General features: G+C 42.2%; 3 protein-coding genes across 8 annotated transcripts in view; 2 read left to right on the top strand and 1 right to left on the bottom strand.

Annotated features, from left to right (window-relative positions):
- LOC106601020 (zinc finger protein 385C) overlaps positions 1-8352 on the top strand; it is a 206870-nt gene extending 198518 nt beyond the window's left edge. For both annotated transcript variants that reach the window (XM_014192869.2, XM_014192871.2), the window contains 3 exons: positions 1374-1472; positions 2100-2189; positions 2649-8352. In XM_014192869.2, coding sequence (XP_014048344.1) covers positions 1374-1472; positions 2100-2189; positions 2649-2876 — 417 coding nt within the window. In that variant the 3' untranslated portion in view covers positions 2877-8352. The remainder of the gene's footprint in view (positions 1-1373; positions 1473-2099; positions 2190-2648) is intronic.
- A 2515-nt stretch (positions 8353-10867) lies between these two features.
- Positions 10868-13486, bottom strand: kbrs2 (NF-kappa-B inhibitor-interacting Ras-like protein 2). Of its 3 annotated transcripts, NM_001140669.1 has the most exon segments (5): positions 10870-11397; positions 11984-12131; positions 12547-12790; positions 12907-13025; positions 13380-13450. In NM_001140669.1, coding segments are annotated over 4 exon segments (495 nt in total). In that variant the 5' UTR covers positions 13001-13025; positions 13380-13450; the 3' UTR covers positions 10870-11388.
- Positions 13487-13775: 289 nt separating this feature from the next.
- Positions 13776-26930, top strand: dnjc7 (DnaJ homolog subfamily C member 7). Of its 3 annotated transcripts, none has more exons than XM_045714247.1 (15): positions 13776-13794; positions 14374-14457; positions 20569-20657; positions 20776-20900; positions 21125-21238; positions 21448-21522; positions 21639-21757; positions 21877-22030; positions 22244-22408; positions 23799-23890; positions 24019-24092; positions 24328-24474; positions 24639-24791; positions 25177-25254; positions 25378-26921. In XM_045714247.1, the coding sequence occupies exons 2-15, from the start codon at positions 14384-14386 to the stop codon at positions 25413-25415; spliced, it is 1497 nt and encodes a 498-aa protein (XP_045570203.1). In that variant the 5' UTR covers positions 13776-13794; positions 14374-14383; the 3' UTR covers positions 25416-26921.
- Positions 26931-27068: the final 138 nt, after the last annotated feature.

Raw genomic sequence — 27068 nt, 5'->3', positions numbered from 1 at the left:
GGAAAAGGGGGAGGGGTCTGAATACTTTATGAATGCACTGTGCCTATGACATCACTACCTCAGCCCTCCCACTTTTAAAGGTAGCACAGGACCCATGATGTAATAACAAACTTATTAAAGGCTCTTTACACATGTTACAGTAGAAGGTTTACTATTCCTGAGGTGATGCTAGCAGTGGAAATGTGCGTTTGAATTCACCTGGCACAGTGGCAGCGACTGCATTTTATTACAGTAAAGCCGTTCTGAAAAAAGCATTCTCACACTTAGCAGATGTATATTAGATGGTATGGTGATTTACTCAGAACTGTCTATTTGTGCCTGTAAGAGCTGTTAGCAGTATGTTAATGCGGGATATTGACGTGTTTATGGTGTGGTAATCTAGGCATATGGTTTTATTGAACCACTTTTCTAGGCTGTTTCGGGTAATTGCTTCCCTGGTGATGTTTATTCAATCGTACATGTCATCGTATGATGGGATGGTTCTGGAAAGTTTTGCAGCTCTCTCAGACTAGCTGGTTATGGAAAAGATACAGTATATATGGGCATGTGTAGCAACCTTGCCTACAACAAGCCTTAATTGTGTATTCCAATGGCACTGTTAAAACCTCCTCTGATGAACTAGGATTAGCCAGTTGGTAGTAGAACAGGACAGAGAAATAGACGTGCATACTGTAGATAGAGGGAAGTAGCAGTAGTAGGTTTTCTTTGTGGTTTTGTGTCCTCTAAATATTTTCTTCAGATAGTCAACCGTATTGTACACTCAATATACACTGAGTGTACAAAACCGTAAGGACACCTGCTCTTTCCATGACGTAGACTGACCAGGTGAAAGCTATGATCCCTTGTTGATGTCACTTGTTAAATCCACTTCCATCAGTGTAGATGAAGGGGAGGAGACAGGTTAAAGAAGGATTTTTAAGCCATGAGACAATTGAGACATGGATTGTGTATGTGTGCCATTCAGAGCGTGAATGGGCAAGACAGAATATTTAAGTGCCTTTGAACGGGGTATGGTAGTAGGTGCCAGGAGCACCGGTTTGAGTGTGTCAAGAACTTCAACACTGCTGGGTTTTTCACGCTCAACAGTTTCCTGTGTGTATCAAGAATGGTCCACCTCCCAAAGGACATCCAGCCAACTTGACACAACTGTGGGAAGCATGGGCCAACATCCCTGTGGAACGCTTTCGACACCTTGTGAAGTCCATGCCCTGACAAATTGAGTCTGTTCTGAGGGCAAAAGGGGGTGCAGCTTAATATTAGAATGGTGTTCCTAATGTTTTGTACACTCAGTGTAGATCAGGCATGGTCTACTAGATAAATCCAACATTATAAACTAGATTAGCAGACTAATGTTTCTCCTCTGATCTCCTCAGCACATGAACAGCAGGAGACACAAGGACCGTCTGGCAGGAAAGCCCCCCAAACCCAAGTTCAGTCCCCACAACAAGAGCCAGCCTACCTCCAGCTTATCGGTGAGAAACGGCACCAACACACACACACACACACACACACACACACACACACACACACACACACACATCCAACACATGAATGTTCATGTAGACACACGCGCAGTCGCACGCCCGGTATGAGGTTAATTCAAGTTTAAGACCCATACATTTGGAAAATCCTCGAAGAAAATAATGGCCAATAATATTCAATCTCTGAATAAAATGTATATTTATCTCCTGAATTGACTGAACTTTAATGGAATTGTCCCCAACCCACACACACACACCTCATTGCTACTACCTAGGGGGATGTCTCTCCAGTGAAGCGGCATGCCTGCCTGTATGCCTGTGCTGTCAGAGAGGTTAAGGACACTGCTTTGTGGTAGTGAATGGGTCCCCTGTACCTGAGACATCCAAGGCTGAAATACCCCCAGCACTACCCCCAGCACTACCCCTACTGACAAAGCACGCAGCCTGAATCAGCACTCTGTATTAATCACTTTTGTGCTCCTGTCACGTGCGCACCTCCCCTCGAACCTCTCCTTGTCCCCATCTCCTCCGCTCCACCCCACCTCCACATCCCTATTTCTCCCTCCTCTGCATCTCCATCTCCTCCCCCTCTTCCCATCCTCCCCCTCCCCCCTACAGAATGTGAGATGGGCTGGGTATGCAGGCGGGGCCGTGTCTGCCATGAAGAAAATGTTCAGCCAGTACAACCTCACCTCTCTCTCTACTCAGGTGAGTGGCAGGGCCCAGGGCAGGCAGGGACAGGGGAGAAGTGGTCTGTCAGGGCTACAGCAGGCTTAACCACTGGAACTGGCTAGGTGCAGGGGATTGAACAGCACCAGAAACAAATGCTCTGATGTAAACTTTGTAAAGGGTTTTGAGTTTAAGCATGTCTGTGTGTCTGTGGTTCAGTCTTTTGTTCTTTTGTCTTGACTGTGTGAGAGTGTTCATAAGGCAAGTCCACTAGAGGGACGGGTAGTTGTGGTGAGGGAACGGATATTAGTATGGAGAAATGTACGAGCATGTTTGGCCAAGGTAACGATGTGTGCTAAAAGAGCAATGTACCCTGGGAAACGTGTTTGCTGAGCAAATGTGTGCTCTACTTTCAGTAAATGTGTGCGCTTCAAGAAATGACATGCACTCTCCGTCTCTGCTCTCCTCTCTCCTTTGCTCTCTCCTCTTCTCCTTCAGACCAAACTGGCCTTCCAGAAGCAACTGACCAAGAGCCTGACCACTGGCTTCCTGCCCAGCCCCCTCACCCAACCCACCTTGTGCACCATGGCAACCAATCCTCTGGCTCTGCGCCACCCGGCGGGCACCACCTTCTTTCAGACGCCCTTCCTGAGCCCCACCCTGTTCCGGCCTGCCCCGGGGCCCCTGAGGGCCACACACCCCTCCATCATCTTCTCCCCTTATTAATGACACAGTACGGCCCCCCGTCCCTCTGTCCCCCTCTACCAACCCCCTTGCCCTGCCTCCAGTACTGTGACCCACATGATGAGGGCCACGCCACGCACAAACTATGCAGACCACAGGAACCAGGATGGAGAGAACAGAGAGAACGAGGCTAACAACTGCTCCTGTCATGGAGGACACACCCCCAAGTCCAAGGCCCCGCCTCCTCTCCACCACGCCCCATCTGTCTGCTCTTTCTCCTGTGGTTGGTGGCCTGAGGAACAGGACACACCTCCAGGGACAGACTGGTGCAGCCAGGAGGCCTCTCTCTTACACAGCCATTTCATGGGTCGATTTGGTTTGGATTCTTAATATTATTGTGTAATTTATTAGAGAACAAAAATAGATGTATCTGTTTAGTGTGGTTGCCACAAATAAGGTCCCTTTACGTCATGCTACTCCTCAGAACATTGTTTCTATTATTGGTTGGCTTGCTTTTTGTTGTTATGGGTCGATATAGGGGATGCTAGCAGGTGAGCCCAATGCTCTCTGAGCTTGTGACTTTCTTCAGCCATATGTGGAGCTGCAGATCTGCAGTCCTACGGACCCAAGTCTATGAGTGGGATCTGTCAGAACTATATGAACTCATATTTTTCCACCAACACCCTTCCACCAAGCCCCTATCTCCCAAACCGTTACTGGGCTCTTGTCATTGGAAGCCAGAGCTCTCAATTGATGTGTAGAATAGATGATTAAGCCCTTTCTCTCTCTCTCTCCCTCTCTCTTTCTTTTTCTCTTTCTTTCTCTCCCTCTCTCGCTCTCCCTCTCTCTTTCTTTTTCTCTTTCTCTCTCTCTCTATGAGTCACAGCCCAACATGGCCTTTCATAATTCATTTTTTACCCTGCATCCCCAGAATTAAGCACTCATTAAGGTCCTGAAAAGGTCAGCTTGTCAACTTGATTTTGTCTCAAGTTGCAGATCTGCCTCATTAAATATCTTTGCTCCGTAGCAGTGCTGGTGCATTGGTTCTGACTGTCTCTATTTCTCCTGTTGCGGAACAGGCAGCACAAAATCATTTTTAAAAGCCTAGCTGTCTTATATTATAATCTGCCATGGTTCCCTGTATCCCAGTGATTTTATAGTGCTTGATCCCCCAATTGTACTCCCTGAGCCATAGTCCTTAATTTTCTCTTGAGCTATCTCAACAGGAGCTGATGGGTAGCAGTGAATGACAATTTCCCCTTGCTCAAAAAAACCACTAAGGGGTGGAAATTACTTGATGGGTTTACAATCCTCAATTAAAGGTTTCCACTGTGCAGAGAGATGTGTGGGTGATGGGGGGTGTGAGAACACATTTCCCAGATCACTGATTGGCTCATCAGGAATGGAGGGAAAGAAACAAAGCACAGTGCCATGGCAACCACATTAAAAGCACCTTAAACAGATTTACTTATGAAAGCAATGAAAATATGTTCTAGTTTTTTGTTGTTATTCCTGGTGTGATTTTTCATAAACTCATGCCAGTTTGATTTAGCATTTTTCAATCACACAAACAATCAACTTATAACGATTCAATTTTATTGTTGTTATTATCCATGAGACGGGTCTGAATCTAAATCTCAGATCTAGTTACATTTTTAAAGCAATACGTTCAATCAATGTGTCTATGTTTAGAAGGGTTATACAGTAAGAGAATATAGGATGTGGAGAGATGGCTCTATCTGATTCTGAACAATGTATCTGTACCTCTACAGATGTTCTACAGCCTACCGTACTGTATTTGAAAGGCCAATTCCAAGTGGCCAGTGCTAAGAGTAATTTGAACTGATGGGCTGTTGTGATCCGTTTTTCCTTGATGGTCAATCTCATTGTCATGATGCTTCAGCCCTCTCTCTGTGTTGACATTGCTGGGCTTTCACCGTACAGAGGAGCAGGACACAGCTATTATATGGATTACACAGAACAGCCAGTGTTATTGATGTCGCAAGTGCAGTAGAACACATAATCATATTCCCATACCCCTCTCTCCTAAACAAGTAGACCCACCTTGAAACAAACACTCAATTGCCCCCACCAGACCAGACCCAATACTTGGGTCTCCTGATTTATCCCAACACCAACTCTCTTCGCTGGTTTATTACCAAACCCAACACTTACACCCAACCTGTCTACTTTAGCAACAGCAAAATGGGGGAAATCCTACGCAGTTTTGTTGTTCCCTTCAGTTCAGTCAGTGCAATAGTATTTCCATGTGTGTGACGCAGCAGCTCCACCTGCAGTGAAGACCATGTTATTGCCCTTCTAGATCAAACCCAGCACTGTCTCTCCTCCATCTTTTTAAATCTCTTTGATTCTGTACATGTTTCTGAGGCCTTTGTCTTTGGGAATATTAAACCAAGCCATCAGGTCTCTTTGCCATACCAATGTGATTCTCTCCAGTCACAGTAAGTTACTCAGTGAACCAGCCAGCCTATTGCTCTCCAGTGTCTGTCTGTCTGTCTGTCTGTCTGTCTGTCTGTCTGTCTGTCTGTCTGTCTGTCTGTCTGTCTGTCTGTCTGTCTGTCTGTCTGTCTGTCTGTCTGTCTGTCTGTCTGTCTGTCTGTCTGTCTGTCATTACATGGGAACTCTATGGTATTCAGACATTTTAAGGACATTTTTATTAAATAAATACATCTAGAGAAGGCAAATTATCTATGTAGAAAATATAGAGTAAATATAGACATTTTATCAAAGTTGCTATTGTTATCTTTATCTTGCTGAAACGCTATCTTAGCTGAGGGTAGACTGTTGATGTATGCTACAGCAGACACACGCTGTACATGGAAAGGAGAAATACTTTGCTTGTTTTTTCTGTTTGTTTTATTTACATGGTTTTACTGTACTTGTTTTTGAACCTACAAAAGAGACAAATGTTGAATCGGAAAAATGGTCGAGTGATTTTTTTTCTTCTTGTTCAACGTTGAACTGAATTATGGAATTGAATTATTGGCGCCACAACACAATAGATGTGGAACAAAACAAATGCCTTTCAGATGTAATTATCCAGTATATCCCAAGAGTGTCAACCACTGGTCAGTTTCTGGCCTTCTCTGGGCTTACAGTTTCAGCTACATTAATGCCATACAATCATCCACACAATCAGAGCCTCTCAAACTTCATCGCCGTAGCGACGGGTCATACACTGTAATTGTGGATGAAGTGAAATAATAGCCATACAGAACAGGACTGGAGAAGTTTGGACGTAAGATGTCCAGACACGGAATATGACGATCGTATAGGAGGACATTGTGGTGTGTCCGTGTCTCTCTTTTTCACTCCTCCGTCCCTGTTCACAGCCAAGGGAACCACGGACAATAGACCAGCCCAGATACAGAGCTCAGTCCTGGGTATGATAAGGGATGTGTCCCATTTATTATAGAAAGAGACACCATGGATAAAACAAAGCACTGTGATCACATTCTCTTCAATTGCAGTGTGGTGAAATGTCAATTATCTATCAGTCTACCAGTGACCCATTTCTTTCAGTAAAAGTACATGTGCTGTATGTAATGGCAAGCTATGAAACTACAAGGCAGCAATGTTGACTGAGGCTACTGCCTGTGAGGTGGGAGGAGCTGGCGTTTCTCAGAACTGAGTTTCCTGGTAAAGGATCTGCATATCACTGATGTCAAAGCACAGCTCTCATTTTCCCCTATTTTAGAAGTTAGACTTCACAGCAGACATTCAACACTGCAAAGATAAACACATGAAGGTGAATGGAGAAAGGTGTCGGTCCCCATCTGAGTCCTGCCTCATTAGCCCTGTTTATACCTGGTTCCAACCTGCTGCCTTTGTCCTGATATTGGTATCATTCTGATTGTGCCCACATTTTTAGAGAAGTGTAGACAATTAAAAGACGCATTGTGATCTGATTGTGATCAGATCTTATAAGTGTAAACAGACAAGATCAGGACAAGATCAGGATGAAGGTGGCATGTTAACAGCAGGTATAAACAGGGCTATTGTCACAGAAAGGAGTGGCATGCCGAGGAACAACGGTCTGGATGATAATCTGGATTATCTGCACAGTATTCACATCCAGATGGTTTCAGTGGGCAGAACATCATAACATCATACTCTGGAGAGGCTCCAGATAATGGAGAGAGATTAGGTTCTGAACAATATCATGGAACGGTACTGGATTCTGGACCACCACCACAGCTCAGCGCTGTTCTTCACAGCTTTTCTCTGTCCTTCGTGTACAGAGCAGGTCCTGTGTCATGTGCTCTTGTCTGAACTGAAGCCAGAGTCAGTCTCTTGCCATAATAACGGCAATCATCAAAGCCGCATCTGTCTGGAGACTCTTCTGGACTGTAATAAACGGTAACAAGCATACCATAATGAATGGTGAATTTTGTTCAATCAGCTATTGATTTGTTGGCTTCCCATCCATGTCCTTGTTTATTGGAAGGGGAGCCCGTTCTCATAATGTAGTTGGACAGCAATGTTGTTCTCACTACCACTGTAAGGTCCTTATGCCAGCTCTCCCCGTGTGGAAACGTTAGGTAAGCACAAACACACCTCTCCCATGTCTGAAGCCAGTGATGACAAAAGAAACTAGGAACCTTGCCAGACCTCTCCCCAAACCCCTGCAATGATATATTGATCTCTACCTGAATGCTTTGGAGTGACACCCGTTTCTTTTGCTGTGGTTGTCAGTCTGTCAGTCCCTGAGTCCTCCCTCTCTGTATCAACCCCACAGGGACACGGAGTCAGTTCAGTGTGTATGTCAAGTTATACAGTACATGTCAATATTTATTTTTTACCTTTATTTAACTAGGCAAGTCAGTAAAGAACAAATTCTTATTTTCAATGTTGGCCTAGGAATAGTGGGTTAACTGCCTTGTTCAGGGGCAGAACGACAGATTTTTACCTTGCAACCAAAAGGTTGCAAGTCCAACGCTCTAACCACTAGGCTACCTGCCGCCCCAATATCTGCGACTGCTTGGCTGCATTTAGACAGGCGGCCCAAATCTGATATTCTTTTTCACTAATTGGTCTTTTGACCAATCAGATCAGCTCTGACAAAATTCCTGATGTAAAAATCTGATGTGATTGACCAAAAAAACAATTCATGGGAGAAGAAAAAAACAGAATTGGGCTGCCTGTGTAAATGCAGCCCTTGTGTTCCATTTAAAGCCAATGGTACATTACAAAACATGTACTACGATGTAGAAGATATTCTATGAGGGGACATGGCCAGTATTTATTGTAACACCTTTGTCACTATGTTCACAGTACATTTGATTACAATGATCTTTATGATGTACAATAGGAATTGTAAGGTGGAATAGAGAGTAAGATATTTTGATAAGCTATTGAGTCTTTGCTTTAAATGTTTGTTTTTTCCATCTGTATAGATAATGCCAGGTTGGATATGAATGACAGAGAAATAAATGGGAGAGAGAGAAATAGACAGAGGGAGAAGTTGGATAGGGAAATAAATCGATTAGATCTTTCACTTCCTGAGCATCACTTTGTATTTTATTGACCTTTAAGTGTCCGGCTATTGACTGGAACCAGACGACTTGTTAACATGTCCCGCTTTCTAATGTCAAAGGTGTTAGATCCTCCACACACACGCACGCACACACACACAGCATGTTGCTTTGCAGCATGATCAAATCATATTTAAAACATTGTTCAAAATGACATGTGTGTGTTTACGTTCATTAGGTATTGTCCTACAGCAGATTATGTAAGCTCACCCTCTGTGTATTCAGGTGGAATGAGCTGCACCAACTGCTTTGGGGCCCGGTTAATGTTGATCTGTCACAGAGGATCAAAATCATTATTTCATAAGAACCATTTGACCTTTCTCTTGCCACCAAATCATGGCCATAAATTCATACCTCTCTTGTAAAGAGAAAGAAATCATCTCTTCTGTGACAGTTTTATCTTTGCAGCAGGCCACAGTAGCTGTAGCTTTCTGGAGGGATTTCATATCAAAAAGATCTGGCCTTATAACAGGGAACCTGTTTGGACATACTGACCTTGACTCTGGGTTGTATTGGTCCAGAGGCTGGGGTCAAACAGTTAGAATGGCCACATGGGGCACATCATCATGCCAAATCACGAGTCCATTGTTCAACCTGTGTGCTGGCCTCTCGCTATCCAAACCCTTAAATCACACACTACCTCTTGAAGACAGTGCTGGGAGGGAAATGATGCGATTAGAAGGTCACTATAGCAACTGCCAGGGTTGAGATAAATAATCTCCACTGTAAAAAGAAAGAGGGAGAAATCCCATTGGTCCTGCATGTCCCTGGGGGAGCCTAGCTAGATGCTCACCTGCAGCACTGAAGATGAATCTGTTGTTTCTTGCTATGACAGTAAAACAGTATTGGAGTAGACATAAAAGGACATTGCCTTGGTATTTTTTGTCTTAGTGTCATCCTTGGGGAAATGGTTTTGGCGGTAGTCTAGTTGAAGAGGTGCGTTCATAAATCACAACAGGGACAAGTCACAAGTCTACTGCTCCTCTCGCTCCCGCCGCAGTATTCACAGTGTGTATTTCAAGCCGTGTGGTAAATGTCACATTTAAACAGGAGATCAATATAGAGAGTGAGATGTTTTATTGTTCATTGCCCTCTGTTAAACGTAGATAAGAAAATGTATGAGAGTGTGGCGGGTTATATAGGGTCCTGAGGCTGTTTTGTGTTAAAGTTATTGTACCTTATGTACTGTGTAAGAAGACAATAAATGTGGATTGTAATACTATGGTAGTTTATAATGATCCATACATGTGACTCAGTAAATGCACAATTTCTTAGTAAAGAACATCATCAGCACACTGGCTCGTCATTAAAACAACCTGTTTGAAATGTAAAAACAACATTCTGCTTGTGCTCTGAAGGTGAGTATAGTATCAATTCAGAAACGTTCCACTTGAGGTTTTCTCATTAGCTTACATTAACCTTTCCAGTCAGCTGGTCCATGTGGAACTGTTGGCAGCTTCATTTGCTCTACATAAACATGTCTGACCTTGTCTCAGTGTATGTAGGGCAGAATTCTCATCACCACGGGAACCTATCTCTACTACAACACTGTTTCAACATAAAATGGCCACTTAAAATAGGGGGTTTTTTGTGCTTGAAATATTTAGATGTATAGTTCCAACGGTATAGAATAGATGTTTCAGCAATCTATTCCACAGAACCAATGCCATTCATTACTGGGGAGAGGAATCATACCTAACCTGACTGTTGTCAAAGTCAGGTTAAATATAGACAACAAAGAATCTCGCCTGAAGTATCTTACATCAAAGACAGAGATGAAGCCTTTGATTTGTACAGATGTACTCACAGCAATTACCACTAAAGAACAAAAGGCCAATTGCACACAAGGTCCAACCGATATTTGAGTTCCGCTTTTAACCCAACCCCTCCAAAAGACACACATACAGGGTTGTTGGAGAGGTGTGGGGGGCTGCCACACTGAGCAACCAGGGAGCTGTTGATGTGGGGGGGTTAAGGGTTTTGCTTATGGGCACAACAGAAGGAATCTAGGATTTGATACCAGAAACCCTCTAGTAGCCAGCTCATTTCCCGCCCGATTTTTCCCTGTCGGTCCCAGGATTTGAACTGGCAACCCTTCAGTTGCTGGCTCACCTCTCTAACCACTAGGCTACCTGCCCGTCCCCCAGGGAGCTGCTACACAGCAGTGAGAGAAAAGAAGTTGAATCATTGGTCATCCAAGCCGTTTTAAAATGTTGCCCTTTGAAAATGATGAGTTATTCTGTGACACTACTCTGACTCCTCTCTCCTTCTCCAAATTTCTGACACGGAGGCAGAGTTTGGAGGGATTTGAGCAAAGTTTAGATATCCCAGTAGATATTTATCCTAGCTCACAGGGATGATCTGTGGCGATGGCACCACAATCAGCAATGTAGGAATATTTTAAAAGACATTCAAATGTTTGTATTATGTTTAATTACTTCATAAATCATGCTAACCAAAGATATACACAGACTCAACTTAGATGCAGAGGGAATCTTTTAATTTGTTTACACAACATGCAAACGATTATCCAGTCTCCAGAACATTTTAAAAGATACATACTGTGCTTTATATTGCATCAGAGTATAAATGCCCCAATATTTATCATGAAAATAATATGCACTTCAATAATACAGACATAAAGACAGAGATGAACAATGTCAAAATATAACACAAATATAACGATCTGTGAATAGTCACAAAGCAAAAAACTACTCCAAACTAGGCCAAGGCATCTTTCTTGTTCAGTGACACACACATGAAATGTTGCACAATAACTATGGACCCTGACATGGCATTAAATGGCTTCAGTCAGTTAAATAATTTGAAAATGAAATACTTTTGCATTTCGTCTGACCAACATAGCTCAGTAACAAAGATCAAGGATACCCCATGGTTTTCAAGGACAGTAAGGAGTTTCTGATGAGGTACAGATAATTCAGCATGCTTAGGCTGTGGTCAAGAGCTCTTCAGGGCCTGTCCAGCAGGCAGGAAGCTCTTCAAACACCCTGTTCACCAAGAGACATCACATAAGACTGCTAGTCTGTCAGCCACAATTCAAATCTTTAGACAATAATGTAATTTTAAAATTCAAAGCGATCTCAAAAGGCAGTAACATTTCTGACATCGCTAAAAGAATAGAGGAATGTTTTTATAATTCTTCAAAATATGGATTTGTTTCATGTACTCTAACTTAAAATAAAATTCAGATCATCCATGCTAAAATAGTTGCCATATTTCATCTGAGTAGATGGCATGCCAGTAGTGTAACAAATCTCCTGATTAACTAACAGTAATATAGTCCCTTATGTATCCTCCATGATACAAACAACCCTCTTGATTTTCCATTTGATGTCAACATTTCCTTGTCGTCAAAGATCAGTCTAAATGGTCAAATATGAGTCGAAATATCAGTCGAAATATCCATGAAACCATTGGTTTCTGATTCAGTCGGTGTACATTCGTGCAGACATAAAATTGCCTGTATTTGTGATTGATTTTTAGCCTGTCTATTGCGTTTCTCCTCTCCTTCCCTCCCTTTCTCATTCTTCCCTCCCTCCCCCTTCTCCCTCAGCTATCGACATAGCCACTCCCCTTGTTCTTATTGCGGCTGAGGGGGAAGGATGATTTGCTCTGGGGCTGGGTCATCTTGCTGGCCAGGTGGACAAAAGGTTCGATGAGGGTCTTCCGGTCTGCCACAGACACCTCCCACAGACGCACCTTTTCTGTCTTGGCCCAGTGCTGGGCCACTTCCGAGTCCACTCTCCTCTGCTCCTGCATGTCCAGCTTGTTGCCCAGCACCACTATGTTCACCTGTGGACAGATCATCTCATCCATTTAGCACAGCCTCACATCACCTGGATATCAGCAAGTGGAGTGTGGTGTGTAGATAAGAACTTTAGGACAAGACACACCATAACGAATGTCGCCACGCGTAGTACATAACCTGCTGGCTGTTGACGTGCGGTGGTGATTCAACACGTAGAACCATCAGGAAATTAACAAAAAATAAAGGTGGCTGACGGTCTGCAGTCTGCCGTTCATCAGGACGGCCGTTCATCAGCAGGATCCGTTTTGTCCTGAAGTCTGCGCTGTTATTTAACTAGCCTACACGACTCTGTGCTTCACAACTACCATTGAAATTGATGAAAGTCCTTACCTCTTTCTTATCACGGTAGCGGTCAATGTCTTTCTTGAGGGCCTCCATGCGTTTGAAGGACTCCTTACTGTCGATACTGTAGACCAGGACAAAACCGTCTGCAAAGGAGAAGTAGTGGCGAGGGAACTCCAGACCATCACGAAGACCCCGGGTGTCGTAGAAGCGCACTTGCTCTCGAGTGCCACGGTCCGTTTCTATGGAGCCAATATAGATATCCTCCAGGGTCTCCATGGGCTCTGAGCCTAGGGGGGAAAATGAGGAGAGCACTTTGGGATATCAAATGGGACCAGCGGATCTGTGTAGACAAAACATCAACGTTGTCCTTGATCTAGCTAGGTCTTACAAATTAATTACTTACCCGCAATATGATTGGCATACAGCAGTTGCTCCAGGACAGCAGTCTTGCCAACGGCAGCCAGACCACACACCACCACTTTACAACTCTTGCCCATGATGATGATCCGTCTCTTGGCAACTCTGTAATTGAATAACAAGTCAGATGACAGATGTCTCTGCAGCTAGCAAAACACACACACACACACACACACACACACACACACACACACACACACACACACACACACACACACACACACACACACACACACACACACACACGTTTTTCTTACAAGTCATAGAGGTAGGACGCTTTCCCTCACGTAGCAGACCATGATACCGTAGCTAGCTAGCTAACGTTTGTTAGCTAGCTACATGCTAACGTTTAGCATGCATTTAGTTAGCTAACTATTCTATTTAACTGATATTGTCCGTTGTTATGTTCGTCCAGATAACAACTCAATGCAACATTTAATTTCCTTGCAATCTTTTTACCTTTAAAATGTAAATACAGCGCTCCCGTAAATTCCAGACACCACTACCCCAAAATACTTCCTGTTTACAATGCTTACGTAACGTCTTCCTCACTACTTTTAGTAACTGAGACCTCTAGCGTACGATGGTGGTAAAGACTTGTTTGAGCCACAGCCGCAGAGGATGGAAGACGTTAACATTTTCTATTTTAATAGAGCGAGCTAGTTCAATGTTACTCTATTTTTACTGACAAAATAGCCTGTCATGCATTGTTTTACCCTGGCTGGGGGTCTGTTTCTGCTTTCTTGCCAATGCCAACTCCTGGTGGGACAAAAACTATTGGGGGAAAACCCCTTTTAAAGTGAGACTTTACGGCCGATCTGCCAATTTCTGTCTAGCTTCCGAAGAGTTTGGGCTACACACTGTTATGAGAAAGGTGAGTCTCTCACGAACTCATACGTTTCTGTTGTTTTGATTTAGGACGTAAGCCTCACAACACTCGTCTGAAGGTTGCCCGGTACCAGTTTAAACAATTAATGTCAGTATATATGGAAGTAGTTTAGTGCCTAAAAAAAGTGGTTAAATATGTGTGTAATTTTTTTTATAAAAAGTTGCCTGATCTTTCTTATATCTTAAGGGTAGACAATTAAAAACAAACTTAATTTTGGCCTATGTTTTTCCATGTATAAATCTGTTATCCAATGTGTTTCTATGGGCTAATAGCAGTAAGGCCAAATTCGAGGTGTTATCAATTGATATTTTTTATACCTAAATTGGTCCTAAAATTCAAAATCAATATCTAAATGATCCTTGGTATGACCATCTTAAAACAATTAAATATGTTAGCTTAGAAGATGCTGAATGACCAAAAAGGTTTTGGGACTGCCAGGTTTCAGTTAAAAATACAGGACTAACTTTCAGTGATCGTCTTGTCTAGTTGTCAATCAACTTTCTCCCTCTCTCTCTCTCTCTCTCTCTCTCTCTCTCTCTCTCTCTCTCTCTCTCTCTCTCTCAGTCCCAGCAAAATGGCGACGGTTGATGACTGCGATGTGACCATGGATCCTGAAATGGAAATACTCAGCGACGAGGAATTGGAGAGGTACGTTGCGGAAAATGTACAACAAATGTTACACATTAGATTTGAGTGTTCTCGTGCCATTGTCATGTTATTATAATCTTGGTCTGGCTAGTATTGGTTGGCCTTTGCTTTGTGTCACACGGGAATTAGGCCTTGCTAACCGGTTAGCCATTTCTTTTTTTGAAAAATCCATACCAACAAAGATAAAGTTGACTTTATCTGTTGTGTTAATGTTACCTAACCAACAAAGTTAGTCACAGTTTTTGACAAAGTTTGCATCGTCGTGTGTTGTTATGGCTAGCTAACGTTAGCTTGCTATTGTACTAGCTAGTTGGCTAACTAACGTTAGCTAAGTAGCCGTTAGCTATGACGGTCGCAAAGCCTATGGTTAATGTTTTTGTTCTATATATTTTTTAACCAAATGTGTTAAGCTAATTAGTTACTTAGCTAGCTAACATAACTGTTAGTATTGCTATGTACCCACGCACGACCCAGAAAAGTCCCCAAAATATTGCCCCACTCTGCCCACTGATTGTCCTCGCTGAGTGACGTTCTTCCAGAACATTCTCAGGTTTTGATGACCTGAACGTGACAGCTATAAATTAGGCTTTGCGTGAGGTAACTTACTATTGACTGACATGGTCTTCTTGGTATGCCTGAAGGGTGATCAATTTTTGTTTTACTGTGATGTTATCCGAGGTTGTCAACTAGGCCTAGCCAGATCCATATATTAATGACGCTGGGCCTAGCTAATATATTCCCACCACTAGTAATTATGTCTCAACTTTCCTCTTGGCAACAGTGGGGGCCACAAGTTCAACAACCAACCAATGTGTTATGATCAGGTGATATAGGGGTAACTGTCCTGTTTCCTCAAGAACATTACAAGGGAAAGGCATTGTCTTGGAAAATTGCCTTTATTTTCAGTTTCGATTCATTGTCAGCTTTCTTGCTCTAATTGTGATCTGAACTGAAGCATGGTGAAGATGTTGGGGCGGCAGGTAGCCTAGTGGTTAGTGTTGGGCCAGTAACCTAAAATTCGCTGGTTCGAATCCCTGAGCTGACAGGGTAAAAATCTGTCACTCTTGCAAATAAGAATTTGTTCTTAACTGCCTAGTTAAATAAATAAAGATTCCAAGGAAATGGCAGTTGCCCTCTCCCTGGCTTGTCTTGCCATGTGCTCCCTTGTGATCTGCCTCTGTATTTCCCACTGAGCTCAGATAGCTGCTCTGTTTGAGCTGTGGCCACTACCTCTAATTCCATTGGCTGAGACCCCTCACTGCCTGCTGGTATGGCTCTTTCTATGTTTAGATGATTTTGCGCAGCTCCTTACCCCCTCTCCCACCTGCACACCAAGGTTAACTCTTCCAGCATACATGTTTGGAAACAGTAGAATACACTGCGTGCACAATTATTAGGCAAATTGTATTCCTCTGGATTAATTTTATTGTTGAACAAACACAATGCTCTCAGTCAATCCAAAATGTTATTGAACCTCAAACCTGAATGTTTAACAAAGGAAAAGTGAGTTTTGTTTTTCTCAGGGAAATATAAGTGCACAATTGGGCAACTATTAGTGTGCACAATTATTAGGCAACTAAATTACAAAAATAATTTCTCTCAACTCGTTTATTCTCAATTTTTCGAGTAAGTGTAACACAAAATGACAATTATATACAATTTTTGGCCTTTCAAAAATATTCAGTGACCAATATAGCCACCCTTATTTTCAATAACTGCCATGAGCCTTCCATCCATGGAGTCTGTCAGTTTCTTGATCTGTTCACGATCAATTTTCGCTGAAGCAGCAACCACAGCCTCCCAAATGCTGTTCTAAAAGGTGTATTGTCTTCCATCACTGTAAATCTCATGTTTGAGAAGGGCCCACAAGTTCTCAATAGGATTTAAGTCAGGTGAGGAAGGGGGCCAGGTCATTATTCGGGCATCTTTGAGGCCCTTGCTGGCTAGCCAAGCAGTGGAGTACTTGGATGCATGTGATGGAGCATTGTCCTGCATAAAGATCATGGCCTTCTAGAATGCTGAGGACTTCTTCCTGTACCACTGTTTGATGAAAGAATCTTCCAGAAACTGGCAGTAGGTTTGGGAGTTGAGTTTCAGTCCATCTTCAACCCGAAAAGGTCCAACTACCTCATCCTCAATGATAGCAGCCCATACCAGTACCCCTCCTTCACCTTGCTGGCACCTGACTCAGAGTGGTGCCCTGTGTCCATTACTGATCCAGCCACCGGCCCATCCATTTGGTCCATCAAGAGTCACTTTCATTTCATCTGTCCATAAAACCTTTGAAAAATCTGTCTTCAGGTATTTCTTTGCCCAATCTTGACACTTCAACTTGTGAATCTTATTCAGTGGTGGTCTTGTTTCAGTCTTCTTGACCTTGGCCATGTCTCTGAGCACTTGACACCTTGTACTTCTGAACACTCCAGGTAGGTTGCAGTTCTGGATACGGTGGCACTGGAGGATAATGGGTTCCTGGTAGTTTGAGGTTTAATTCTTCTCAAGTCTTTTTCAGTTAATTTGCGCCTTTTCTTCCCCATGCGTTTTTTGCGCCCCAGTTGACTATTCGCAACAAAACGTTTGAATGTCCGGTGGTCACACTTCAATAGTTTAGCTATTAAGAGTGTCGCATCCGTCTGAAAGGCATTTTACATTTTTGGCTTTTCAGTGTCAGGTACATTTCTTTTTTGGCCCATTTTTACCTGAGGTAATGAGGCTGCCTAATAATTATGCACACCTTGATATAAGGTGTTATTCACTTTTGCCACACCCTCCCTCATTACACAAATGCATATCACCTGAAAATGATTAAATCCAATAAGCATTCAAGTTTATATGGTTTGGAGTTCGAAAATGTGAATAGAAGCAATGATAAGATCAGAATACTCACTTGCCTAATAATTGTGCACGCAGTGTAGTAGTGTTCAGGAAGCAATCTGATAGTCTATCATAGACCTAGATTAGCCCTGGTCTACAACCAGAGTGAATAATGATTTAAAGAAGATCTTTCATCCTAGTATTGTCCCTTGTCTGTGTTTTGCTTGTCAGCAGTTACGTATAATATGCAGTATCATGTAACATCCTACCTCCTTGCAGTCTGCGATACGGGCTAGGATGAAGTCATTGATTACTTGCCAATGCACCTCGAGGTTTTCCTCTAAGTCCCTTTTCACATTTACTTGGTCTATTTTGTCTCTGTGGATGATACAGTACGACCTGTTAGGGATGGGCATTTGACCTTTTTTGACCGAGTACTCACATTATTATGTTTTTGAGTACGCTAATCCTAACTGCTAAATTTGATAATTTACTATTCAGTCAATAAAATAAAGTGGCATTTATGATTTATTTATTGAATCTATAATACCAACTGGTTATATTATATCATGGAACCCTATCTATCAAAAGGTAGAAGCCTATGGCTGTGCAATGGCATAGCCTTGTTGTGTTTAATTTAGAAGACAATACGCTATTATTTCCCAAGCCCATATCACAGTCAAGACACCTATTTTATAGTAAAAAAAACAAAACATGATGTAATATAACAGAATAATGCGAAGTGATTTGCATCTCGCGTCTGGAACTGTTATTCTGTGACAATTTGAAACCGGGCTCATTTTTGGCTAGTTGAGAAAATTATTCATGGTTAGAAACCAAAGTATGTGTACTTTTAGTTTATTGTGCCTGTTCCTTGGAATTTTCTAAATGGATGAACAATTCTACATTGAACACTGCATGTGGATGAATTATGGCCAGGGCATCTGTTTGGTGAGTAGGCCTAGGTGTAATGATTCTGATAAAAAAAATATGCTCTGTCTTAATCAAACAAATGTTTTGGCATATTTTCAGTGTGGAACCTGTCTATCCACTTCTAATTGCAAAGTAGGGTCATCACTAACATTAGTTACCACAGCCACAAAGTCAAACCCTGCCAGTTTCCACAATTTTGCTCTGCAAAATCAGATTTTAAACCTAACCCTTAATCACAGTATTTTTAGGGAGTCGATCAGCTTTAATATGGCATAGATTGTAACTACCATGTAATTGTCTGCATCATTTCCAATCCCCCATATATTTTTGTAAGTATATCTTTTTAAAATATGTTTTACTTTTATTTTCTCCTAACCATACCACCCCTCCCCTAATTGGAGTAAACTAATGGATAACAACACACCGACTGCGTCGTTGAATTTTGGTACACCAGAATTACATTCATTTCCAATGAAAAGCTGCGTTTGCCTTGCTGCGTTGCACTGCGTTAGGTGTGGTGCATACCTTGGATTTATCTAACGTGGAACAAGCTCCCTCACGACACCAGGACAGCGGAATCAATCACCACCTTCCGGAGACACCTGAAACCCCACCTCTTTAAGGAATACCTGGGATAGGATTAAGTAATCCTTCTAACCCTCCCCCCCAAAAAATATATAGATGTACCATGTAAAGTGGTTGTTCCACTGGATATCATAAGGTGAATGCACCAATTTGTAAGTCGCTCTGGTTAAGAGCGTCTTCTAAATGACGTAAATGTATGCGTCAAACTGTATGCATAGACAGTTTGACAGAAATGGTAGCAGAAGGTGAATGTTGAACTTTTGTTGCACACATATCCAGATGATGCTGCGTACTATTTAGCATCTGACACTGTCGGTGTGTTTAAAGCGTTAGGCTTCTACTTCCAGCTTACACATACTATATACATTTTACGGACATGTTGTATTTTACAACCGTTATCTTTTGTTTGTTTTTAATCACTTCCTTCAGCTACCCTCAACTCTATCTCTGAAGACCATCCATTGTTTATTTGCCATATATTTTTCAGCAGTGATGTTTCCCAGAAGTTCTGAACCTTTCTATTCTCAGTTTCTACAGATTGTAAGTTAAAAAAATTTTTTTACAAAAATTGCTAAAAGTATTATTGATCAATTGACTGACTTAAGTCACCCGGTAGTGCTATTTGCAGAGTTACCTCCGGGTAAATGTTGAAATTCTTCAGCCATTCCTGGACCTGTGACCAAAAACAATCTACGTGTGGACAGTACCAAAACAAATTATCTAATGACTCTGTCTTGTTGACGTGAAATCTGCACCGTGAAATATATATATGTGTATGTTGCAATACATTTTAATAAAACTATTCTAAGTTATGAATCCAACATCTTTTTGTGTATCATTTCATACACCATGTGCCATGGAATCGATACATCAAATCTTTTATTTTGCAATCTTGGGCCAAAAGACAAGTATCTTACTTTCCCCCTTCTACTTGCCTCTCCCATTTTTGCGGTAAGGCTGCAATTAGTTGGTAGTAATTTTAGGATGAGCGGACATTTCATTATTTTTGCTAGCTGCATGTGAGACAACTCCACCACTCCTATTTATGATATTATTTATATACATTTTAAACATTGTTTTGAATATATATATATATATATAACTGTATTTGTTCTGTCTTTTCTGGTGGATTAAACTGAAATTGCGAACAACCTAAGGATTGTTTTTAAAATAGCAATATTTTGGAGTTCATTTAATTTTCAAATAACCAAAAGTGAGAATAAAGGGGAAAAGGCCATACTGTTCACGCTATGCCTAACCTTAAATTAAGACCAAATAGCTCATTTTTATTTATGAATTTTTACAATATAGCCAGTTTTGACTGTGGCTGTAGTAACTTGTTACAACCACAAAGTATCCTAAGTGGAAAATTATGCAATTATTTCAAAACTGTGTGTGTGTGTGTAGAGGGAGCGGTCCGAATGCAATTGAGTTAGACCCGGAGGGGAAAGGGAATTTAGGGAGCAGAACTGTGTGATGCTTGGCTTGGTTTCTTTTTTGTTGTGTCCCGCAAATGCATGTGTACAAATGGAACACTAGAGTCAAAGCAAATGAATGTTGTCTTCAAGATAAAATTGACCAAATAGTTCTACAGTATTTGGAAAAAAATGTGATCTCTGGTTAAAGATGGAGTTTTGACATCAGTTTGAGTCCTCGATTAGTCATGCCCATCCCTACATCCTGTCATTATGCAGTTTTACTCAGAACTCTCTTGGGTAATGTCAACAAATGGCCTCATTCTCAAGCTCTTTCTGTCTTTTATTTCTCTGTGTCATCCAGGGAAGCGGAGAGCTTCAAGGAGCAAGGTAATGCCTACTACATCAAGAAGGATTACTCTGAAGCATTCAACTACTACACCAAGGCCATAGGTAAGAATTCTCAGGGATATCAACTGCAAAGAATATCCTCTTTATAGAGAGGGGGAACATCTATTCTTGTTAATGACGGTGAGTGATTAAAAAAAAAATGTCTATGTGTTCTCGACAGACATGTGTCCTAAGAATGCCAGTTACTATGGAAACCGGGCGGCCACGCTGATGATGCTGAGCCGGCACAGAGAGGCGCTGGAGGACTCCCAGCAGGCAGTGCGGCTTGACGACACTTTCATGAAGGTAGGGTCCACCACCAGGCGTAGCAAGCCTTGAATACCCGGCTAGCTCCTAGGCAGACAAGTTAGTCAGACTTTCCAGTTTGTCTCATCTCATAATACATTTGGCAGTTGGATGAGTACAACGGTTAAGGTAATGGAAAGATCTGAGTCATGGTTTGTGGGTGGGTCTCCTCCCTGCCTGTGTCAGTGTTCCTGCCTGTTAACTGTGAGTCAACTTTCCCACAGGGTCATCTACGGGAGGGGAAGTGCCACTTGTCCCTGGGCAACGCCATGGCAGCCAGCCGCTGTTTCCACAGGGTTCTAGAACTGGAGCCTGACAACAGCCAGGCACAGCAGGAGGTGGGTCAGACAGTCTGTCTGGCAGACTAGGTCATAACAGCAATGCATTGTAAAGGGCTAATTGCTCTACAGTAATTGAAATCCTTTGTTAATTGTGAAAGATATTCCGTGAGTTTTGCTTAGATTGAGGAAAACATCAGGCAGCGTAGAGGATTCCTTATATAAAAGCGTAAGTTTGAATTCTTGTTCAAGTTTGGATCTATTTTCAGGTAAAGAATGCAGATTCCGTCCTGGAGTATGAAAAGATGGCTGAAATAGGATTTGAAAAGCATGACTTCAGGATGGTAGGCTCTTGGCTGCATGTTGTCTTTTATCAAGCAAATTGTTAACTTTATTTGGGGGAATGGGCAGATTGGTGCTAGATTTGATAGGACAGTGTTTCTCTCGCTGGACTGTGCAGGTTGTGTTCTGTATGGACCGTGCCTTGGAGTCGGCCTCCGCCTGCCATCGGTTCAAGGTGCTGAAAGCAGAGTGTCTGGCCATGCTGGGACGTTACCCAGAGGCCCAGTCGGTAGCCAGGTAAACAAGACATTGTTGGAACCTGGAAAACCATTAAATAAAGGCAATTTCCCTAGCTGATACACACCATTGGAAATGTGTGTTGTCATGTAAGACTTGTTTCTTTGTCGTCCTCTCAGTGATATCCTGCGGATGGATGCTACTAATGGCGATGCCCTGTACGTCCGTGGTCTCTGTCTGTACTATGAGGACTGTATTGACAAGGCCGTCCAGTTCTTTGTCCAGGCCCTGCGCATGGCCCCTGACCATGAGAAGGCTCGCCTGGCCTGCAGAGTGAGTCCTCCATCCACCAGCCACCAGGACTCTAGCCCTGCAATTAGGCTCAACTAACCTGCCTAATAATTATGCTAATGTGGACAAATTGCCTCATCCTTACCTTTTGTAAGAGGTAGCCACAGAACACTATAACCAATTATTTCTCCACTACTGGCTTGCTGACACATTAAGTTTGCAGAGGTTGCTAAGTGCTCTCTCTTTTCCACACAGAATGCCAAAGCACTCAAAGCCAAGAAGGAGGATGGGAACAAGGCCTTCAAGGATGGGAACTATGATGCGGCCTACGAGCTGTACTCTGAGGCCCTGACTATAGACCCCAACAACATCAAAACCAATGCTAAGCTTTTCTGTAACAGGGGCACCGTGGGATCTAAGGTGAGGCTCAAACACACAGCACCAGGAGGAGAACCCCTCATCTGCCATACCATGTTGTCTTGTCTTATGCCATACCGTGTTGTCTTGTCTTATGCAGCCATGGTGTTTCTGCAATTTTGGTCCCCAGTTCACTTCGGCTTATTATTATTATTATTATTTTAGTCTTCATTGAAAGGCTCTCCGTTCGCTTGCAAAGGAGGTATTGCTGTTTTATATTACACCGTGGTTGTTTTGCCTTTTCAGCCAGGCAGCTGATATTTGATACATTTAGGTCCCTATAAAATGTGTGCATTTTTTGTTGTTGCCTGATTCCGTTTAGCGTTTTCCCAAATTCAGTTTTGTTTTTCCAGGGTTTGTTTTTGTTCTTCAGGTTTTCGCTCTCTAAATCACACTTTTTATATAACATCCTAATGTATTTATTATTGTCCACAACCATGCTTAAACCACATCAGGAGACCACTTTTGAGGTCTGTGAAAAATCTATGAAATTTTGATTTTTGGGTATACTTACCCTTTAATTCAACTGTGGACAAGCTAGGGACCTCTTTGGTCACAATGTTTCTGTAGCGCTCATGTGATTGCAGAGTTTGTAAAACAAATGGCCGCTGGATTGATAATCCATGATATCATTCTGTCAGGTAGGCAGGCATAGGCTACTTTGTGTGTTTTTAATATTTTAATTGTATGTTTTTGGGAAAGCCTTTCCATATACCAGAAGATGGTTGTCATGACATTAGCATCATCACTAATGGCTACACAAAGTTGTAGGCGCGCACACACAGGGGCATTCCTGAGCCATTGCCTCTTCAGAAAGTTAAAGGAAAATATGAATCACTGATGCATGTCTTGTAATAATCTTGGACAAATTTAATGCATTTTATAATAAGTTCAATAATTTAGTTGATTTCCTACTAAGTAAAATACATTGAGTTGTTGAATTCTGTTTTAATATCTGAATTCCGTGATTCCATCCGAATTCTTTGCAAAACAGATTTTAAAGGGCCTTATACCTGTATAACTCTGCTCAAAATGTTTCCTGGCAGCATGTGTAGCTTGTTAGATTGTAAATCCTCCAGGAAGTCACTCATATGGACCATTGTAGCGCTACAGTACTGGCTGTGAGGTGGCCTTCTGCATGGGCACCTGCATACTCACTCTCTCGCTCACACGTGGGCACACACTCACACATACGTGCCACAAACCCTCACACACCTCTCATACAGTGAGGCCCCTCTTACTGTGTGTATTTTTAGCGGTGCTCTGCACTTTGCCTCATTTTCTTTATCTAGAACTAGGCCAGCATCTTTTCTTCTGCCGCACGCTTCTTTGCACATTTCCCAGTCCTCTTACTCTCTTATTTCAGTTATTTTTTGTAATTTTTTTTTCAAAGCTGAAAAAAATTGACCAGGCCATTGAAGACTGCACAAAGGCAGTTAAGCTGGATGAGACCTACATCAAGGCCTATTTACGGAGAGCACAGTGGTACGTCAATCTACCTTAGTTTCCTAGCAATATGTCCGTAGTGCTTATTATTAGAGTGCATGCAAGAATATGGATATTCATTTGATATGGTTATGATCCCTCAAGCTTGTTTCTATATCTGTGTTCAGTTACATGGACAAGGAGGAGTACGATGAGGCTGTGAGGGATTATGAGAAGGTCTACCAGACAGAGAAAACAAAAGGTATGTCTGTCTCATTGGTGTGACTCAACCACCCCTCTCTCCATCCCAGCCACCACGCTACCTCTCTGTCTGGGTCCTGTTGCTTCACACTCCTGTTTCCCCCCCACACCCTGTTATGACACAATGTCTCTGAGGGGTGGAATTACTGTATAGCTCCTCCTGCTGTTACGGTGCTCTAACTGCTCTTGGTTATTAATACTATCTTTGTCGTCTCACTCTTAACTCCTTTCCTTAGAACACAAGCACCTCCTGAAGAATGCACAGTTGGAGCTGAAGAAGAGCAAGCGAAAAGATTACTACAAGGTGCTAGGAGTGGACAAGGATGCCACAGAGGACGAGATCAAGAAGGCTTACCGTAAACGGGCCCTCATGCACCATCCAGGTAGCTAAGAGAGCCCATTTCTCAGTTCAACTATCCAGTCTATTTTACTAATATAAAAAAGCAATGTGTCAGACATATTTCAATGCAAAGGGGAAATAAAACATTGAACTTATTACCTTCTCTCATTTCCCCTGATTGACGGCCCTGGTTTGTCTCTCTCTCAGACCGTCACAGCTCGGCCAGTGCTGAGATTCAGAAGGAAGAGGAGAAGAAGTTTAAGGAGGTGGGCGAGGCGTTCACTGTGTTGTCTGACCCTAAGAAGAAATCCCGCTACGACAGTGGTCACGATCTGGAGGACGACACGGGCAACATGGGAGGTGAGGGCTGGAGATCAGCAGGGGGGAAGGGGCTGAAACTGCTGTGTCTGTTTGTGAAATTACCCCAGGCATCATTTCACACCTTAGAATAGAATGCCATTTTTTTTACTACGATGCTGGCTGCTCCTCTGCTCTGTTTCGTTAACAAAAACAATAACAAAGGCGCTGGGGTGAAAAGTGGCGCTCTCCCCCCCTTTAGGTATTTCAGCTTTAATAGGGACTAAATTACTTGATTTAAACACCAACTGGGTTCAGCCATTTGTATTTCAGAGCTGTAAACATTTGTTTACCACATTAATTTTACATGGTTAGTTTTGTGAGATTGTACTGGCTGCTTCCCTCAGCTGTGATGTTGATCCTCATAATGTGTTTCTGTCCCCAGCAGATTTTGATGCCAACAACATTTTCAAGGCATTCTTTGGTGGTGGAGGTGGCCAGGGCTATAGTTTCGAAGCGAATCAATGTATGTATACAAACAGCTGTAGGAAACAACAGTACTGTTTTTATGATTTAACAAATAATAAATTCACAATTCGGCCTATTTCAGATTCTGTTGAATAATTTACACTTTTGTTTTGTGTTGTAGCATCCGGACCAGGAAATTTTTTCTTCCAGTTTGGTTAATTGGAGGATCCTAGTACTTATACAGTAGCTCAATCATGGACTCTATTCAAATGGATTCACCCCCCCAACTCCACCCTCATTTTTAATTTGTCTGGCTGTTCCTCAGTTGGACTCTGTCATTACCTGAACGAATAATGCTGTCAAATCACATCATGCAACAAACGAATGACGCAAGGATCCATTGAAGACTAATACTATTTTGATATTTGGTTTAATTTTGTCAAACAATAAAAACATTGAAATTCAAATTTGTATAAAAAGAATGTTGGCCCAAAAAAGTATGAATCATAATGGAACTATTAAACGGGACTGTGCAGATATCTGGCCTTCTGAAGGCTCAGGCCAAGATGTGACTTCAAGATGGGGAAATCTGAGATGAACCTGGGGACCTACAAACCTCCTACATTTGACCTACTGTCCAAGCAGTATTCAAAGCATGCATATCTTGCCCAGTATTTAATGGTGAAAAATTCCATGGGAAACTGAACAACTTGCATGTTGTGTGGGCAGCCTACTTTATACCCAACAACCAAAAGATGACTTAGCAGCTGTGGATGATTGCTTAATGAAAGAAGTCTCCATTTCATCATGTTATATGAACAGTTAATTATTTTCCATAACAGCCTGGGGTAAATAGAGTTAAATCCATAAACTACTGCTTAAGTACAGTCAGAAGATGGCTGTGCTGGTGTACTATGCCAGGCCTGTTGCCATCTTGTGGTCAGCTTCCTCACCACAGGTTTTATGTTTGATGTTGCCATTCACCGGTTGCTACATTGTACATTTTACTGGAATGTAAAGTGTTTATTTGTGTTGATAGTTTGACTGTTTTCTTATTTTTTTTTAAATGTATATTTATTGTAAATTGGCTGTCTCAGAGCCACTACCAGATGAGGATGCTCCTCTATTATGGAAAAGACTGAAAAAGGGCACCAACGAACAACATCCTTTTGGCACAAACTCAGGAAATGAATTTGGTTGTGCTTGCCATTTTATAAGATACTGTGTAGACATCTATATATTTAACTGGCTGTGTACCCTAGAATGCTGAACTTGAGCAACCACTCAGTCAACTAGTACAGTAAGTACCATCTCACTCACAGCACACATAATGCATACAGTCTATGATTGGGGTTATCTAGAACGTGTCTAGGCAAACTGTCAAATGAGTTAACATCTTATTTTGCCCATGCTGTTTAAAAGTATACCCTAGTATAATGTATAGGTTGTCTATGGGCTATGACCCTAGCAGTATTTAACTATTCAGGCCTGAGTTCCACTGCCCTGTGTAAATTATGCAGCTAATATAAAAAAGAGCTTATCATACAATTGCTATGACATTATGGATGGTAGAGGTTTTGATCTTATTTTTAAGATCTCGGTGCACTTTTAAGAGGAAGGCATCACCATCCTGGACTTGCTCTCATGAAGCCCTCAACAGTCTTGACTATGGAGTCTTTATCAAACAGCCATGTAAATAAAGTAGGCCTCTTGTTCCCCCCTTCACCCTTCAAATGTCCCTTTTGTCAATGTTTGTATTGCGTTTTTATTTTATTTTCGAGGTGTACCCCAAGCTCAAAGAAAGTGCTAAAAACGTAATATTTTGGGTTGCAAGACACTTTTTTTGTGGCGTTTTGGAGAGATGGCAGGTGG

The sequence above is a fragment of the Salmo salar genome, chromosome ssa03 (assembly GCF_905237065.1).
Source record: "Salmo salar chromosome ssa03, Ssal_v3.1, whole genome shotgun sequence".
NCBI classification, from domain to species: domain Eukaryota; kingdom Metazoa; phylum Chordata; class Actinopteri; order Salmoniformes; family Salmonidae; genus Salmo; species Salmo salar.
Note: the sequence above shows the minus strand (reverse complement) of the source record. Positions and strands in the feature narration are given on the sequence as shown.